Raw genomic sequence first — 18,733 nt, forward strand, 5'->3', positions numbered from 1 at the left:
TAACAATCGCGATGTTAGGAACAAGCCAAAATAACAATCGTGATGTTAGGAAACAAGCCAAGATAACAATCGTGTTGTTAGGAAACAAGCCAAAATAACAATCGTGATGTTAGGAAACAAGCCAAAATAACAATCGTGATGTTAGGAACAAGCCAAAATAACAATCGTGATGTTAGGAACAAGCCAGGATAACAATCGTGATGTTAGGAAACAAGCCAAAATAACAATCGTGATGTTAGGAAACAAGCCAAGATAACAATCGTGTTGTTAGGAAACAAGCCAAAATAACAATCGTGATGTTAGGAAACAAGCCAAAATAACAATCGTGATGTTAGGAACAAGCCAGGATAACAATCGTGTTGTTAGGAACAAGCCAAAATAGCAATCGTGATGTTAGGAAACAAGCCAAAATAACAATCGTGATGTTAGGAACAAGCCAGGATAACAATCGTGATGTTAGGAAATACGGGTAACAAATCATGATAACAGTAACGTTAGGACTCACTCTGCAATAACAAAAGCGAAGACAAAGAAGGCGGGACATAAAGTAGCGGCTTTATATTTGTGAACAAATGTATATTTGGCATTTTTCTGTGTTAGAGCGAGAAAAACTCTGACCTTCGTATAATATTATAGAGTAGTTGATAAGTGACTAAATTTGAGGTCCCCCCACGAAGTTGAAAACCCTGATAAAATGGCCCTCCCTTCCTACCTCCCTCCCTACCTCCCACCCTATTCCCTCCCTACCTCCCTCCCTATCGTCCTCCCTTTCCCCCCTCTCCCCTGTAATTGCTCCTGGTAAGGATTGGAGTGTGATGAAGGTTCTGGAGTGGTGAGGGCTAGGACGTGGTGCTATATCTGGTGAATTCTAGGTGTGTTGAGTGCTAGGGCATTGTGAAGGCTAGGGTGTTATGAAGGCTTGGGTGTTGTGAAGGCTAGGGTGTTATGAAGGCTAGGGCATTGTGAAGGCTAGGGTGTTATGAAGGCTTGAGTGTTGTGAAGGCTAGGTTGTTGTGAAGGCTAGGGTGTTATGAAGGCTAGGGTGTTGTGAAGGCTAGGGTGTTGTGAAGGCTAGGGTGTTGTGAAGGCTAGGGTGTTATGAAGGCTTGGGTGTTGTGAAGGCTAGGGTGTTATGAAGGCTAGGGCATTGTGAAGGCTAGGGTGTTATGAAGGCTTGAGTGTTGTGAAGGCTAGGGTGTTGTGAAGGCTAGGGTGTTATGAAGGCTAGGGTGTTGTGAAGGCTAGGGTGTTGTGAAGGCTAGGGTGTTGTGAAGGCTAGGGTGTTGTGAAGGCTAGGGTGTTGTGAAGGCTAGGGTGTTGTGAAGGCTAGGGTGTTGTGAAGGCTAGGGTGTTGTGAGGGCTAGGGTGTTGTGAAGGCTAGGGTGTTGTGAAGGCTAGGGTGTTATGAAGGCTAGGGTGTTGTGAAGGCTAGGGTGTTGTGAAGGTTAGGGTGTTATGAAGGCTAGGGTGTTGTGAAGGCTAGGGTGTTGCGAAGGCTAGGGTGTTGTGAAGGCTAGGGTGTTGTGAAGGCTAGGGTGTTGTGAGGGCTAGGGTGTTGTGAAGGCTAGGGTGTTGTGAAGGCTAGGGTGTTGTGAAGGCTAGGGTGTTGAGAGGACTAGGGTGTTGTGAAAGCTAGGGTGTTGTGAAGGCTAGGGTATTGTGAAGGCTAGGGTGTTATGAAGGCTAGGGTGTTGTGAGGGCTAGGGTGTTGTGAAGGCTAGGGTGTTGTGAAGGCTAGGGTGTTGTGAAGGCTAGGGTGTTGTGAAGGCTAGGGTGTTGTGAAGGCTAGGGTGTTGTGAGGGCTAGGGTGTTGTGAAGGCTAGGGTGTTGTGAAGGCTAGGGTGTTATGAAGGCTAGGGTGTTGTGAAGGCTAGGGTGTTGTGAAGGTTAGGGTGTTATGAAGGCTAGGGTGTTGTGAGGGCTAGGGTGTTGTGAAGGCTAGGGTGTTGTGAAGGCTAGGGTGTTGTGAAGGCTAGGGTGTTGAGAGGGCTAGGGTGTTGTGAAGGCTAGGGTGTTGTGAAGGCTAGGGTATTGTGAAGGCTAGGGTGTTATGAAGGCTAGGGTGTTGTGAGGGCTATGGTGTTGTGAAGGCTAGGGTGTTGTGAAGGCTAGGGTGTTGTGAAGGCTAGGGTGTTATGAAGGCTAGGGTGTTGTGAGGGCTAGGGTGTTGTGAAGGCTTGGGTGTTGTGAGGGTTAGGGCGTTGTGAAGGCTAGATTGTTGTGAAGGCTAGGGTGTTGTGAAGGCTAGGGTGTTTTGAGGGCTAGGGTGTTGTAAAGGCTAGGGTGTTGTGAAGGCTAGGGTATTGTGAAAGCTAGGGTGTTGTGAGGGCAAGGGTGCTGTGAAGGCAAGGGTGTTGTGAAGGCTAGGGTGTTGTGAAGGCTAGGGTGCTGTGATGGCTAGGGTGTTGTGAAGGCTAGGGTGTTGTGAGGGCTAGGGTGTTGTGAAGGCTAGGGTGTTGTGAAGGCTAGGGTATTGTGAAGGCTAGGGTGTTGTGAGGGCTAGGGTGTTGTGAAGGCTAGGGTGTTGTGAAGGCTAGGGTGTTTTGAAGGCTAGGGTATTGTGAAGGCTAGGGTGTTGTGAAGGCTAGGGTGTTGTGAAGGCTAGGATGTTGCGAAGGCTAGGGTGTTCTGAAGGCTAGGGTGTTCTGAAGGCTAGGGTGTTGTGAAGGCTAGGGTGTTGTGAAGGTTAGGGTGTTGTGAGGGCTAGGGTGTTGTGAAGGCTAGGGTGTTGTGAAAGCTAATGTGTTGTGAAGGCTAGGGTGTTGTGAAGGCTAGGGTGTTGTGAAGGCTAGGGTGTTGTGAAGGCTAGGGTGTGGTGAGTGCTAGGGTATTGTGAAGGCTAGGGTGTTGTGAAGGCTAGGGAGTTGTGGAGGCTAGGGTGTTGCGAAGGCTAGGGTGTTGTGAAGGCTAGGGTGTTGTGAAGGCTAGGGTGTTGTGAAGGCTAGGGTGTTGTGAAGGCTAGGATGTTGTGAAGGCTAGGGTGTTGTAAACGCTAGGGTGTTGTGAAGGCTAGGGTGTTGTGAAGGCTAGGGTGTTGTGAGGGCTAGGGTGTTGTGAAGGTTAGGGTGTTGTGAAGGATAGGGTGTTGTGAAGGCTAGGGTGTTGTGAAGGCTAGGTTATTGTGAAGGCTAGGGTGTTGTGAAGGCTAGGGTGTTGTGAAGGTTAGGGTGTTGTGAGGGCTAGGGTGTTGTAAAGGCTAGGGTGTTGTGAAGGCTAGGGTATTGTGAAGTGTAGGGTGTTGTGAGGGCTATGGTGTTGTGAAGGCTAGGGTGTTGTGAGGGCTAGGGTGTTGTGAAGGCTAGGGTGTTGTGAAGGCTAGGGTATTGTGAAAGCTAGGGTGTTGTGAGGGCTAGGGTGTTGTGAAGGCCAGGGTGTTGTGAGGGCTAGGGTGTTGTGAGGGCTAGGGTGTTGTGAAGGCTAGGGTGTTGTGAAGGCTAGGGTGTTGTGAAGGCTAGGGTGTTCTGAAGACTAGGGTGTTCTGAAGGCTAGAGCGTTGTGAAGGCTAGGGTGTTGTGAAGGCTAGGGTTTTGTGAAGGTTAGGGTGTTGTGAAGGCTAGGATGTTGTGAAGGCTAGGGTGTTGTGAAGGCTAGGGTGTTTTGAAGGCTAGGGTGTTGTGAAGGCTAGGGTGTTGTGAAGGCTAGGGTATTGTGAAGGCTAGGGTGTTGTGAAGGCTAGGGTGTTGTGAAGGCTAGGATGTTGCGAAGGCTAGGGTGTTCTGAAGGCTAGGGTGTTGTGAAGGCTAGGGTGTTGTGAAGGCTAGGGTGTTGTGAAGGTTAGGGTGTTGTGAAGGCTAGGGTGTTGTGAAGGCTAGGGTGTTGTGAAGGCTAATGTGTTGTGAAGGCTAGGGTGTTGTGAAGGCTAGGGTGTTGCGAAGGCTAGGGTGTTGTGAAGGCTAGGGTGTGGTGAGTGCTAGGGTATTGTGAAGGCTAGGGTGTTGTAAAGGCTAGGGAGTTGTGGAGGCTAGGGTGTTGCGAAGGCTAGGGTGTTGTGAAGGCTAGGGTGTTGTGAAGGCTAGGGTGTTGTGAAGGCTAGGGTGTTGTGAAGGCAAGGATGTTGTGAAGGCTAGGGTGTTGTAAACGCTAGGGTGTTGTGAAGGCTAGGGTGTTGTGAAGGCTAGGGTGTTGTGAGGGCTAGGGTGTTGTGAAGGCTAGGGTGTTGTGAAGGCTAGGGTGTTGTGAAGGCTAGGGTGTTGTGAAGGCTAGGGTATTGTGAAGGCTAGGGTGTTGTGAAGGCTAGGGTGTTGTGAAGGCTAGGGTGTTGTGAGGGCTAGGGTGTTGTAAAGGCTAGGGTGTTGTGAAGGCTAGGGTATTGTGAAGGCTAGGGTGTTGTGAGGGCTAGGGTGTTGTGAAGGCTAGGGTGTTGTGAGGGCTAGGGTGTTGTGAAGGCTAGGGTGTTGTGAAGGCTAGGGTATTGTGAAAGCTAGGGTGTTGTGAGGGCTAGGGTGTTGTGAAGGCTAGGCTGTTGTGAGGGCTAGGGTGTTGTGAAGGCTAGGGTGTTGTAAAGGCTAGGGTGTTTTGAAGGCTAGGGTGTTGTGAAGGCTAGGGTGTTGTGAACGCTAGGGTGTTGTGAAGGCTAGGGTGTTGTGAAGGCTAGGGTGTTTTGAAGGCTAGGGTGTTGTGAAGGCTAGGGTGTTGTGAAGGCTAGGGTATTGTGAAGGCTAGGGTGTTGTGAAGGCTAGGGTGTTGTGAAGGCTAGGATGTTGCGAAGGCTAGGGTGTTCTGAAGGCTAGGGTGTTGTGAAGGCTAGGGTGTTGTGAAGGCTAGGGTGTTGTGAAGGTTAGGGTGTTGTGAAGGCTAGGGTGTTGTGAAGGCTAGGGTGTTGTGAAGGCTAATGTGTTGTGAAGGCTAGGGTGTTGTGAAGGCTAGGGTGTTGCGAAGGCTAGGGTGTTGTGAAGGCTAGGGTGTGGTGAGTGCTAGGGTATTGTGAAGGCTAGGGTGTTGTAAAGGCTAGGGAGTTGTGGAGGCTAGGGTGTTGCGAAGGCTAGGGTGTTGTGAAGGCTAGGGTGTTGTGAAGGCTAGGGTGTTGTGAAGGCTAGGGTGTTGTGAAGGCAAGGATGTTGTGAAGGCTAGGGTGTTGTAAACGCTAGGGTGTTGTGAAGGCTAGGGTGTTGTGAAGGCTAGGGTGTTGTGAGGGCTAGGGTGTTGTGAAGGCTAGGGTGTTGTGAAGGCTAGGGTGTTGTGAAGGCTAGGGTGTTGTGAAGGCTAGGGTATTGTGAAGGCTAGGGTGTTGTGAAGGCTAGGGTGTTGTGAAGGCTAGGGTGTTGTGAGGGCTAGGGTGTTGTAAAGGCTAGGGTGTTGTGAAGGCTAGGGTATTGTGAAGGCTAGGGTGTTGTGAGGGCTAGGGTGTTGTGAAGGCTAGGGTGTTGTGAGGGCTAGGGTGTTGTGAAGGCTAGGGTGTTGTGAAGGCTAGGGTATTGTGAAAGCTAGGGTGTTGTGAGGGCTAGGGTGTTGTGAAGGCTAGGCTGTTGTGAGGGCTAGGGTGTTGTGAAGGCTAGGGTGTTGTAAAGGCTAGGGTGTTTTGAAGGCTAGGGTGTTGTGAAGGCTAGGGTGTTGTGAACGCTAGGGTGTTGTGAAGGCTAGGGTGTTCTGAAGGCTAGGGTGTTCTGAAGGCTAGAGCGTTGTGAAGGCTAGGGTGTTGTGAAGGCTAGGGTTTTGTGAAGGTTAGGGTTTTGTGAGGGCTAGGGTGTTGTGAAGGCTAGTGTGTTGTGAAGGCTAGGGTATTGTGAAGGCTAGGGTGTTGTGAAGGCTAGTGTGTTGTGAAGGCTAGAATGTTGTGAAGGCTAGGGTGTTGTGAAGGCTAGGGTGTGGTGAGTGCTAGGGTATTGTGAAGGCTAGGGTGTTGTGAAGGCTAGGGATTTGTGGAGGCTAGGGTGTTGTGAAGGCTAGGGTATTGTGAAGGCTCGGATGTTGTGAGGGATATGGAGCGGTTAGGGCTAGGGTGTTGTGAAGGCTAGGGTATTGTGAAGGCTAGGGTGTTGTGAGGGCTAGGGTGTAGTGAAGGCTAGGGTGTTGTGAAGGCTCGGATGTTGTGAGGGATATGGAGCGGTTAGGGCTAGGGTATTGTGAAGGCTAGGGTATTGTGAAGGCTAGGGTGTTGTGAGGGCTAGGGTGTTGTGAAGGCTAGGGTGTTGTGAAGGCTAGGGTGTTGTGAAGACTAGGGTGTTGTGAATGCTAGGGTGTTGTGAGAGCTAGGGTGTTGTGAGGGCTAGGGTGTTGTGAAGGCTAGGGTGTTGTGAAGTCTAGGGTGTTGTGAAGGCTAGAGTGTTGTGAAGGCTAGGGTGTTGTGAAAGCTAGGGTGTTGTGAAGGCTAGGGTGTTGTGAAGGCTCGGGTGTTGTGAGGGATATGGAGCGGTGAGGGCTAGGGTGTTGTGAAGGCTAGGGTGCTGTGAAGGCTAGGGTGTTGTGAAGGCTAGGGTGTTGTGAAGGCTTGGGTGTTGTGAAGGCTCGGGTGTTGTGAGGGATATGGAGCGGTTAGGGCTAGGGTGTTGTGAAGGCTAGGGTGTTGTGAAGGCTAGGGTGGGTTGAGGGCTAGGGTGTTGTGAAGGCTAGGGTGTTGTGAAGGCTAGGGTGTTGTGAAGGCTAGGGTGTTGTGAAGGCTAGGGTGGTGTGAGGGCTAGGGTGTTGTGAAGGCTAGGGTGTTGTGAAGGCTAGGGTGTTGTGAAGGCTAGGGTGTTGTGAAGGCTAGGGTATTGTGAAGGCTCGGGTGTTGTGAGGGATATGGAGCGGTTAGGGCTAGGGTGTTGTGAAGGCTAGGGTGTTGTGAAGGCTCGGGTGTTGTGAGGGATATGGAGCGGTGAGGGCTAGGGTGTTGTGAAGGCTAGGGTGTTGTGAAGGCTAGGGTGTTGTGAAGGCTCGGGTGTTGTGAGGGATATGGAGCGGTTAGGGCTAGGGTGTTGTGAAGGCTAGGGTGTTGTGAAGGCTAGGGTGTTGTGAGGGCTAGGGTGTTGTGAAGGCTAGGGTGTTGTGAAGGCTAGGGTGTTGTGAAGGCTAGGGTGTTGTGAAGGCTAGGGTGTTGTGAAGGCTAGGGTGTTGTGAGGGCTAGGGTGTTGTGAGGGCTAGGGTGTTGTGAAGGCTATGGTGTTGTGAAGGCTAGGGTGTTGTGAAGGCTATGGTGTTGTGAAGGCTAGGGTATTGTGAAGGCTCCGGTGTTGTGAAGGCTAGGGTGTTGTGAAGGCTAGGGTGCTGTGAAGGCTAGGGTGTTGTGAAGGCTCGGGTGTTGTGAGGGATATGGAGCGGTTAGGGCTAGGGTGTTGTGAAGGCTAGGGTGTTGTGAAGGCTCGGGTGTTGTGAAGGCTAGGGTGTTGTGAAGGCTCGGGTGTTGTGAGGGATATGGAGCGGTTAGAGCTAGGGTGTTGTGATGGCTAGGGTGTTGTGAAGGCTAGGGTGTTGTGAAGGCTCGGGTGTTGTGAAGGCTAGGGTGTTGTGAAGGCTAGGGTGTTGTGAAGGCTAGGGTGTTGTGAGAGCTAGGGTGTTGTGAAGGCTAGGGTGTTGTGAAGGCTAGGGTGTTGTGAAGGCTAGGGTGTTGTGAAGGCTAGGGTGTTGTGAAGGCTCGGGTGTTGTGAGGGATACGGTGCGGTTAGGGCTAGGGTGTTGTGAAGGCTAGGGTGTTGTGAAGGCTAGGGTGTTGTGAGGGCTAGGGTGTTGTGAAGGCTAGGGTGTTGTGAAGGCTAGGGTGTTGTGAAGGCTAGGGTGTTGTGAAGGCTAGGCTGTTGTGAAGGCTCGGGTGTAGTGAGGGCTAGGGTGTTGTGAAGGCTAGGGTGTTGTGAAGGCTAGGGTGTAGTGAGGACTAGGGTGTTGTGAATGCTAGGGTGTTGTGAAGGCTATGGTGTTGTGAAGGCTAGGGTATTGTGAAGGCTCGGGTGTTGTGAGGGATATGGAGCGGTTAGGGCTAGGGTGTTGTGAAGGCTAGGGTGTTGTGAAGGCTAGGGTGTTGTGAAGGCTAGGGTGTTGTGAAGGCTAGGGTGTTGTGAAGGCTAGGGTGCTGTGAAGGCTAGGGTGTTGTGAAGGCTCGGGTGTTGTGAGGGATATGGAGCGGTTAGGGCTAGGGTGTTGTGAAGGCTAGGGTGTTGTGAAGGCTAGGGTGTTGTGAAGGCTCGGGTGTTGTGAGGGATATGGAGCGGTGAGGGCTAGGGTGTTGTGAAGGCTAGGGTGTTGTGAAGGCTAGGGTGTTGTGAAGGCTCGGGTGTTGTGAGGGATATGGAGCGGTTAGGGCTAGGGTGTTGTGAAGGCTAGGGTGTTGTGAAGGCTAGGGTGTTGTGAGGGCTAGGGTGTTGTGAAGGCTAGGGTAGTGTGAAGGCTAGGGTGTTGTGAAGGCTAGGCTGTTGTGAAGGCTAGGGTGTTGTGAAGGCTAGGGTGTAGTGAGGGCTAGGGTGTTGTGAATGCTAGGGTGTTGTGAAGGCTAGGGTGTTGTGAAGGCTAGGGTGTTGTGAAGGCTAGGTTGTTGTGAAGGCTAGGGTGCTGTGAAGGCTAGGGTGTTGTGAAGGCTAGGGTGTTGTGAGGGCTAGGGTGTTGTGAAGGCTCGGGTGTTGTGAGGGATATGGAGCGGTTAGGGCTAGGGTGTTGTGAAGGCTAGGGTGTTGTGAAGGCTAGGGTGTTGTGAAGGCTAGGGTGTTGTGAAGGCTCGGGTGTTGTGAAGGCTAGGGTGTTGTGAAGGCTAGGGTGTTGTGAAGGCTAGGGTGTTGTGAAGGCTCGGGTGTTGTGAAGGCTAGGGTGTTGTGAAGGCTAGGGTGTTGTGAAGGCTAGGGTGTTGTGAAGGCTAGGGTGTTGTGAAGGCTAGGGTGTTGTGAAGGCTAGGGTGTTGTGAAGGCTAGGGTGTTGTGAAGGCTCGGGTGTTGTGAAGGCTAGGGTGTTGTGAAGGCTAGGGTGTTGTGAAGGCTAGGGTGTTGTGAAGGCTCGGGTGTTGTGAAGGCTAGGGTGTTGTGAAGGCTAGGGTGTTGTGAAAGCTAGGGTGTTGTGAAGGCTAGGGTGTTGTGAAGGCTAGGGTGTTGTGAAGGCTAGGGTGTTGTGAAGGCTAGGGTGTTGTGAAGGCTAGGGTGTTTTGAAGGCTCGGGTGTTGTGAAGGCTAGGGTGTTGTGAAGGCTAGGGTGTTGTGAAGGCTAGGGAGTTGTGGAGGCTAGGGTGTTGTGAAGGCTAGGGTGTTGTGAAGGCTAGGGTGTTGTGAGGGCTAGGGTGCTGTGAAGGCTAGGGTGTTGTGAGGGCTAGGGTGTTGTGAGGGCTAGGGTGTTGTGAGGGATAGGGGGCGGTGAGGGCTAGGGGGCGGTGAGGGCTAGGGGACGGTGAGGGCTAGGGGGCGGTGAGGGCTAGGGGGCGGTGAGGGCTTGGGGACGGTGAGCGCTAGGGGGCGGTGTGGGCTTGGGGGCGATGAGGGCTAGGCCTACTCCCCAAAACGCAGATATGTCCCTGCTTCATATAGCGATTACCAAACAAATTAACCTGCAACAGTTTACGCTCAATAATGTGTGTATCTGTCTATCTCTTAATAACCACCTATATATTTGCTGTGTCAGCAGACGAGCTTCAAGTCTTTTGGTTTACGCGAGAATTCGATTTTTCCAGAGTAGTGGGTCGCTTAAAGAGGAGATAGCATATGTATTTTCTAACTCTATTAACATTCCCGATAAAATATTGGATTACGGTGGTCCAGTGACTACCTGGAGTCTACCTGGAGGGTATTCCGGGGATCAACGCCCCAGCGTCCCGGTCCATGATCAGGTCTCCTGGTGGATCAGGGCCTGATCAACGAGGCTGATATTGCTGGCCACACGTAGTCCAATGTAAGAACCACAGCCCGGCTGATCCGGCACTGACTTTAGGTATCTATCCAGCTCCCTCTTCAAGACAACCAGGGTTCTTATGGCTGGAGGGAGGCTGTTGAACAGTCTTGAGCTCCGGACACTTATTGTGTTTTCTCTTAGTGTACCAGTGACGCCCCTACTTTTCACTGGGGGTATGTTGCATCGCCTGTCAAGTCTTTTGCTTTCGTAGGGAGTGATTTCTGTGTGCAGATTAGGGACCAGTCCCTCCTGAATCTTCCAGGTGTAGATTATGATATATCTCTCTCGCCTGCGCTCCAGTGAGTACAAGTCAAGTGTTTCCAGACGCTCCCAGTACTGACAGAAAATGATACGAAGAGTCGCGAGAAGTGGTTCAATTCCTCTGCGACATAAAGAGAGCATTTATCCATGATTTTTCGTTTCTAGGGAGGAAGTAGCACTGGGACCATTAACAAGATCATTACACAACTGCAACTAATGCGACGTTAGTTGCAACTGTGTCATTGTACGTAACACAACCCACACGTCGGAAACTGAAACTTGATATAACTTTTCGGACCGAAACGTTGTCATAAGCTTGAGTCACGTGCGTGTGCGTTAGTTGTGTGTTGCTCCAGCGACGCTAATTACGAGTCACGAGGCGAGGAATAAACTCACAGTGAGTAAAGAAATAAAGTCATGAGACTAAGAATAAACTAATAGAGAATACAGGGAAATGTACATACACACGCATCACTCTCCTCCAATGGCACCAAATTTTGTTGATGCTTTATTGTATAGATCCCAGAGCCCTGACTCGTATCCAGACAGCAACTGCTTGAAAAGATGTAAATTAGAGCACGATATAATGAGTACAATCCTTTATTACATTGGTACTCTTAAATCATCGTATCCCACCACCTGGGCTTCAACATCCCACGCCTGGGACGGGAGGGTCAACCACTAGTACAAAACCAACCCTCCTTCAGGAGCCAGTGGCGGGTCTTCGTTTCATTAAGACTCGTTGAAAAATATAACAGCAACCTCTAATTGTTTCAGAAAGTTGAGAGTTTGACCATGTATTTCCTCAATGTCTTTCTGAGATTTTAAGAGGGTTTGATCTCAGCCAAGAGGCTCGGATTTTCTTTGTCTGAGAGTATGATAGTTTCTGGAAACTTACACCGATTGAATGTTAAATGAAATTCTCTCCTATTCTTGTCAAGTCACTAATGTGAAGTAGGTACCAAGGGTGTATGTACTATCGTCACAGAGTAATTAGGAACCAAGATCTGTTACAAAGCTCTAAAATCTTGGAAGGAAAAACTTCCTTTGCTACCAGAGGTAAGAGGCCAGAGTTACGAGAAGAAGCTTGACGTTGGAGGAGAGATCAACAAAAAGTGGATATAATCACGACATACAAAATACCGGGGCACAGACAAAACAAGAAAGAATCTTTGCCAGTGTAAGAAGAGCAGAACACGTGTGGACACTACACAGTCAGCAGAGCCACAGAAACGTCAAGAAACCTTTATTCTGGGTAAGAGCTGCAAAACAATGCTACGAACAAGATAGTGACACAGCAGACGCTGACTATTAATATAAATTTAAACGCAAATACTATAAAAATTAAATAAAGTTAGGCAATGAATTTTTTTTTACACAAACTCAAACTACCGACATAATGGTGCAGAATTAGAGTGTATTGACCTGATACAGTTCTATATATAGTGAAATTCCTGTATCTTCTCTTTAAGCACAAGTTAAAAGGAGTGATCGAAAGTTAAAGCTCACCACCTTCCTTCCTCAAGGCAAAAGAAAAAAAAAAGAGGTTAATTACAAAGAGGTAATTACGAACAATTCGTGGCACATGTGAGGGCAGGGCGTGTGTTGTACTATTAAGCACAGTGTGGTAATCATTTTGGGGGACTGTGAAGGCCATGGGTCGATGATGAGTGGGGGAAGGGGGAAACCTGTTGGGGGAGAGGGTGAGGGGGAGAGGGCGAGGGGAAAGGAGTAAAAGGGGAGAGGAAGGAGTGTGAGGGGAAGGAGAGGGGGAGGAATGAGGGGAGGTGATAGATAACCAGCAAACATCACTCTCCTCTTTCCATCCCTCGACTCTACTGCCACTCCCATTCCATCCTCCTCCTTTCTTCCATCCCTCCTTCCCCTGCCCTCCTCCCCCCTATTCTTACCCTTTTCCCTCCTACCCTTACACTCCTACCTCCTATCTCCTCCACCATCATCAAATGGTGGAATGACCTTGGAATATCTGCACGTTTCGTAGTGTCCCTTAAAATGCTTCGTGTTGTCCCATTAAACTCTTCTTGAGTCTTTCTAAACGTTTGCTATTGTCCCTTTAATAGTTTCGTAGCGTTTCTTTAAACGGCTAGTGGAGTCCAGTCAAACTATTCGTTGCGTCCCTTTAAGACGCTTTGTAGTGTCCCTCTAAACACATCGTGACGTCCGTTTAAACAATGCGACTAATCTCTCCAGAAAACCTACGCTGATATCCGGTCGTTCAAGCTGAAAGTTCACCTAGAGAGCCGAGAGAGCGACGCGCATACACTGCCTCAGCTACAACACGACAAACAAAAGCACAACGACACCAAACAATAATGTATTTGCTAACTTTAGAAATGCTAGTTTCTTGGACTCGCATAGACTTAATTGTTAATATCGTTGTCTGTCTTTTGTTTTTAATACAGCTGGCGGAGGAACCTCTAGCGCAGATTGTGGGGACCCACAGCCTCGGACAAGTACATAAATACAAAGGAGACGAGGAAATACGTTTGGATTTCTTGTTGAAGCCATTGGAATATTCCATTTCTCCTATTAAGACATCTTTTTTATTTGTTTATGTCGTTGTTTTGCATGTTTATGATGTTATTTTGTTATTATTTCTCATGGCGTATGTTTGCCCATCGTCCGCAGGAGTAATGTAGTTAGGTAAGTAGATAGGTAGGTAGGTAGGTAGGTGGGTAGGTGGATAGGTAGGTAGATAGGCAGGTAGGTAGGTAGGTAGGTAGGTAGGTAGGTTGGTAGGTAGACAGGTAGAGAGATAGGTAGGTAGGTAGATAGGTAGGTAGGTTGGAAGGTAGATAGGTAGGTAGATAGGTAGGTAGGTAGATAGGTAGGTAGGTTGGTAGGTAGATAGATAGGTAGATAGGTAATCTAGTAGGTAGGTAGGTAGACAGGTAGGCTGGTAGGTAGGTAGAGACAGAAACAACTTGGCGAGAGAGGAGATGAGATAAAAATGGGGACTAGCGAAAGAGAAGAGACAGGAAAGGAGAGAATGAGGAGTGAGGAGGGGAAGAGGATGAAGGTGGGGGAAGGGAAGAGGATGAAGGTGGTGGAAGGGAAGAGGATGAAGGTGGTGGAAGGAAAAGAATAAACGAGAAAAGTTTTAGGTCAGTGTTCAACGATTATTACCAATCATTGGAGTGAATATTCTCTTCATTTACCGCAAACAGTTGCGGTAATTACTCACAAACTTTCCATGTTCCTTTCAATCTTGCAATACATCTCGCCCACACTCACATCATTACTCACGTCGGCGCCCACAGTAACACCTACACCAAACCAATACCTACGCTAGTACCCACACCCACCACACCAGAATCACATATCCCAGAGTTGAAATATGTGATTCTGATGTGGTTCCCGCAGTTCCTGGTGTACTTCCCACAGTTCTGGTGTACTTCCCACAGTTCTGGTGTGGTTTCCAGTCTCTTGTGTGCTTCCACAGTTCTGGTGTAGTTCCCACGGTTCTGGTGTGGTTCTCACAGTTCTGGTGTGATTCCCACAGTCTTTACTGTGATTCCCACAGTCTCTGATGTAGTTAGCACAGTCACTGGTGTGGTTCCCACACTTCTGGTGTGGCTCCCACAGTCTCTGATGTAGTTAGCACAGTCACTGGTGTGGTTCCCACACTTCTGGTGTGGTTCCCACAGTCTCTGATGTAGTTAGCACAGTCACTGGTGTGTTTCCCACACTTCTGGTGTGGTTCCCACAGTCTCTGATGTAGCTAGCACAGTCACTGGTGTGGTTTCCACAGTCTTTAGTGTGGTTCCTACAGTCTTTAGTGTGGTTCCCACAGTCTTTATTGTGGTTCCCACAGTCTTTAGCATGATTCCTACAGTCTTTAGTGTGGTTCCCACAGTCTTTAGCGTGGTTCCCACAGTCTTTAGTGTGATTCCTACAGCCTTTAGTGTGGTTCCCACAATCTTTGGTGTGGTTCCCACGGTCTCAATCTCAGTAGTAGTAACCAGTTACCAGTCTCAGTAGTAACCAGTTACCAGTAACCGTCCGTTGACTCAACGACCAACCGTCTTGAGTCACGGTCTTCATATTGTGCTGAGCTGACACTATTTCAAAACACCCACTACGGGGTACTGGCCAGCCGGCTAGTCAGTTTTACGAGTGTAACCAAGGAGATAGGTACGGCTGGCAAGAGCTCTGTCCACATAACAGTAATTATACGTATAACAGCCTACGTGAGTATTTCTACCCTAATCCACGTATCGAACTCCCACATGATAAATGGTGGCAGCGGTGGGATTGAACTCTTGGATAGTCAAGGTCCATCTAGCTAACCTTCCAGTAGGTTGTTTGTTCTGGAATAAGGGTATCAGTGGAGCATGATCTGTCAAGACATGAACAGAGTACTGATAAATAATGTCTCGGAAATGCTTTAAAGACCATACTATTGCTAAAGCTTCTTGCTCAGTTACTGTATAATTACGTTCAGCCTTTGTAAGGACTCGGCTAGCAAATGCAACTGCGTTGTACTTGCCATCGGTCTTCTGAGCTAGTACGGCACCTATGCCAATTGAACTAGCATCAGTTGTCAGATAGAAGGGCTTAGAAAAATCTGGAAATTTCAAAATTGGAGCAGATGTTAGCTTTTCTTTTAGAGTTTGGAATGCTCTTTCTTGACGGAAGGTCCAAACAAAAGGAGCATCTTTCTTAAGCAACTCAGTTAGAGGAACAGCTATGGAAGAAAAATTGGCAATGAAAGATCTATAAAAACCTGCTAAGCCCACAAAGGATCTTACGGCATCAGCAGTTTTGGGAGGTACGGCTGGCAAGAGCTCTGTCCACATAACAGTAATTATACGTATAACAGCCTACGTGAGTATTTCTACCCTAATCCACGTATCGAACTCCCACATGATATCAAAACATGAAGTTAAAACAGATGGGCAACTCACTGGAGCGCAGAACCGAGAAACACGAATCATGTAGATTTCCAAATTGCCATTTACATACACACACTCAACCTTTATTCATGTCGCTACAAAGAGGCCATTACAAAAACGTAATTACAGAGACAAAGGTGAAAGATGCAAACTGTTTGGAGAGAGAGAGGAAAAAGGACGTGAGGATACCACTCGAAGTTATGAGTACAAATTATCCAAAGGAAAATAAGAAATTTGTTCAAATGGAATGCATTAGGAAGGGTTGTATTGGAGGCCGATTCAATACATGGATTTCAAAGTTGATGTAAGAGAGACCAGAAGAGCAGGAAGTAAGCCAGCCACACTGCTTTAATCGATGTGCAAAGAAAGAGTCCAAGAGTTTAGAGCTCAGCACCTGCAGAAATGATTGAGCACACTCGCGCTGGCACACACACACACACACAAATAAGACTCAGATAAATCACAGGGATGTTAGGAAGTATTTTTCAGTCACAGAGTTGTCAGGAAGTGGAATAGTCTGGGAAGTGACGTAGTGGAGGCTTTAAGAAGAAGTATGATAAAGCTCATAGATCAGGAAGAGTGACCTAGTAGAGGCCAGTGAAAAGGCTGGGCCAAGAGCTATGAATCGACCCCTTCAACCACAATTAAGTGAGCACGCACACACACACACACACCTAAGAGCCGCAACTCCAGCATAATACAATATTCATCACTATTGATTCTCCTCAAAACCACCGTTTATTCGTAATCCTTTTATCTCTAGACTGAAAATAATATATAGAGACCATTTTTTCGAAGGCTCGTTAATCGTTTGGTGAAAGAGAAGGTGAGATGCGTTCATATCTAGTACAGTAGACGGGTTTAGGACAGAAGGTAGCTCTTAAAACATGAAATTTGGGGAAATAATTTCGTGAAAGTTCATTCTAGGACACCAAGACCAAAATAAAAGGGGACTTCTGGTATTTCCATGCAAAGGGCGCTATTGACAAACAGCCGTACTTATTGTCATACTTTGTATGAGGGCAAAGTGGTAAGGGGTGATGAGGTAGATGGGGGGATGGCCGTGAGTGGGGGAATGGAGGTCATTGTACTCGATAGATACAATCAGTGACCTAGAGAGAGAGAGAGAGAGAGAGAGAGAGAGAGAGAGAGAGCACGTTGAGAACTCTGGGATTTACTGAACTCGAAGCGAAGTAGAGTCTAGGCACTGAGGGATTATCACCCTAGGGGATTATTTTATCTTTATAACAAAGAGGACCCACGGAAATGTAGCAAGAAGCTCAAAGCTACTATCGTACTCCGAGATTGAGTTATGTAATCGTATTCCAAATTCAGTTTTCCGTACCCGGTGACTCATTGAATTCATTGATAACGACGCTTCAGTAAACAAGATGACATACAGCACTAAGATGACGCACGAATTTCAAGGTCTCGATGGTCGTAGACCGTCAAGCCCGTACTTAACGTTTGTAAAATGTCGAGACTTAAAGTACGTATTATGCCATGTCCTTAATATTCTTAAAATACAACAACTGCAAATTGTCAAGACTTTAGCTTCTGCATAATATACATGTAGAAAAACAAATATCGCATGCATTACTGCATGCCTGTGGAGGACACAAGGAATGGTTTATAGTGCTGACTCACAGGCTCTAATTGGCACTGAAAGTGTAGGACACTCGGAGGAGGGGAGGGATAGTGTTGACACACACAGGCACTAATTGGCACTGACAGCGTGAACCACATTTGAAGAATGCGACACTTGTTTCTTCCCTCCTGGTAACAGGTTCCTTGGCAGCGCCTCCATCGGCAATCGTTACAAGTTTTGGTAACGTGTTGAAGCTCCGTTGTGGGAACTGTTGCCACGAAGGCCACCGGGGAGTGTGACAGCTTCTGGGGAGCGTGACAGGTCCCAGATGATATGCGAAATCCCCTGGGGGGGGAGGCAAGTCCCAGTGGGAATGACAGGTTCCAGAGTAGTGTGAAATGTCATAGAGAGCGTGAAAAGTTTTTGGGAGTGTGGTAAGTCCCAGACATTGTGACAAGTCTCAGGGAAAGTAGCAAACCCCAGGGTAAACAACGAGAACTGGGATGCATTTTCAAGGGTATTATATAATGATTTGATGAAAACATCTTTCAATATTATATGGTTACCAGTATGTGTTTTATTTTCCAAGTCACCAGTCCGGGCCGCGGGGGCGTTGACCCCCGGAACTCTCTCCAGGTAAACTCCAGGTAAACCAGCCGTTTTTAAGGTCATCAGTCTTTTTCAACGTCATCAGTCATTATCAAGACCATCAGTCACCCTCCGACAGCTTCAGTTATCTGTAGCTTCATCAAATGGCCCCAAGTAGCCACTGTTATAATGTTTACATTCACTATTTCATTCAGTGAGTCACCTTCGTAATGTTTACCCTAAAACGTTCTGACATCTTATGTTTAAACAACTCTAATATCTTTTTCTTGTACACTTTTACCCACAGTGAAAATATCCGCACGAGGACATAATAACTGATGTAGGTCATGAGAAAAGGAGAAGGCTTGAAAGTCTTTAACTAACACGGCTCTTCAGCTACAGTAGCTGGCCCTCTAGTGGAATCTTAAAGACCAGATCTGTGTTATAGATCGGTGATACAACATCCTTCCTCTCAACTCCTTAAACTCAGTCGCTTCAACTTCAAACACCTCAAATGGGAACATTTTAGCCAGTGGAATCTCGTAATTGAAACAGCTTCAACTATCACGTTTCCTCTGATCTGAAGCGTAGCGTAAAGTCTGTTGGCGGAAGTGTGTAGGCGAAGCGACCAGAAGGAGCGTCTCACACCCGGTCTCGATATCTCTTTCGTTAGCCTCCAGACGAGGAAGAAGTGAATTACTTCACAAATACAGTCAATAACGTCCTGGCAAAATTCTTGTGTAAATACTCTGCCGAGCCTATAAAACTCGAGGCCTTTGGTGTGGCCTAGGATGAAGACGTGACAAGGTGGGGGATTAAATTTTAACAGGAAAAACTTGATGAAGAGAAGTAATAAAACAACATAAGCCTTCATTATAACAATATTTCGTTTAAGGGAAGCTTTATAACTTAATATAACTTGAAAATATAACTTGATAAAGTTTCCCTAGAGTGAAATGTCGTCAAAAAAAAAAAAAAAGGTTAACGCTGCTTTAAGTGTCTTTTCACTAATTGGTCGGCGCCTCGCTGCCTCTTCCACCTATGCAGGAGCTGATAAGGCAAGAACTATATACGAAACATTAACTCTATAAATGTAGTGTAGATGGGACACAAGGCAGGCAGAGTAGCGGACTTCACTTGAAACACAGATGTGGAAATTAAACGCTGAACTACGCACAGTAAATACCATTTTCGCTGTATAGCGATGCTGTGTTCAGCAGTCCGGGGCTGGAGCTGCGGAAGGCAGCAGGGTCAGCAGATGGAGAGGCAGGCGGGTGGCAGGATGGTGGTGGAGGGTGGCAGAGGTTGCGGGAGCTACGCGATGGTGCTCTCTCAACACCCGTGCCAACAGTGACCACCTGTCGTTGTTGCCACGGCATCGACCCGGCCTCTACTTTGGTGGAGAGAAGTGTTGTGCCCACGCCTACACACACACACACACATACACGCATGCACACACACACACATACACACACACCCAGGCCACCAAGTGTCTACGACAAGTGCCTTTGATAACCACTAACTTATTGAACATTTTCTAATCTATGAGGATTGCAATCTTTTGTTACTCACTGAAAAAGATAAGAATGTAAGGCTAACCTTAACTC

At 48.0% G+C, this 18,733-nt stretch overlaps 1 protein-coding gene across 1 annotated transcript in view; it reads right to left on the bottom strand.

The window, feature by feature from the left end:
- Window positions 1–18,454, bottom strand: part of LOC128696142 (tubulin alpha chain) — a 31,568-nt gene extending 13,114 nt beyond the window's left edge. The window contains exon 1 of the mRNA XM_053787266.2: window positions 18,313–18,454. Within this exon, the coding sequence (XP_053643241.1) occupies window positions 18,313–18,315 (3 nt within the window). The 5' untranslated portion in view covers window positions 18,316–18,454. The remainder of the gene's footprint in view (window positions 1–18,312) is intronic.
- Between the last annotated feature and the right edge of the window lie 279 nt (window positions 18,455–18,733).

The sequence above is a fragment of the Cherax quadricarinatus genome, chromosome 14 (assembly GCF_038502225.1).
Source record: "Cherax quadricarinatus isolate ZL_2023a chromosome 14, ASM3850222v1, whole genome shotgun sequence".
Taxonomy (NCBI): domain Eukaryota; kingdom Metazoa; phylum Arthropoda; class Malacostraca; order Decapoda; family Parastacidae; genus Cherax; species Cherax quadricarinatus.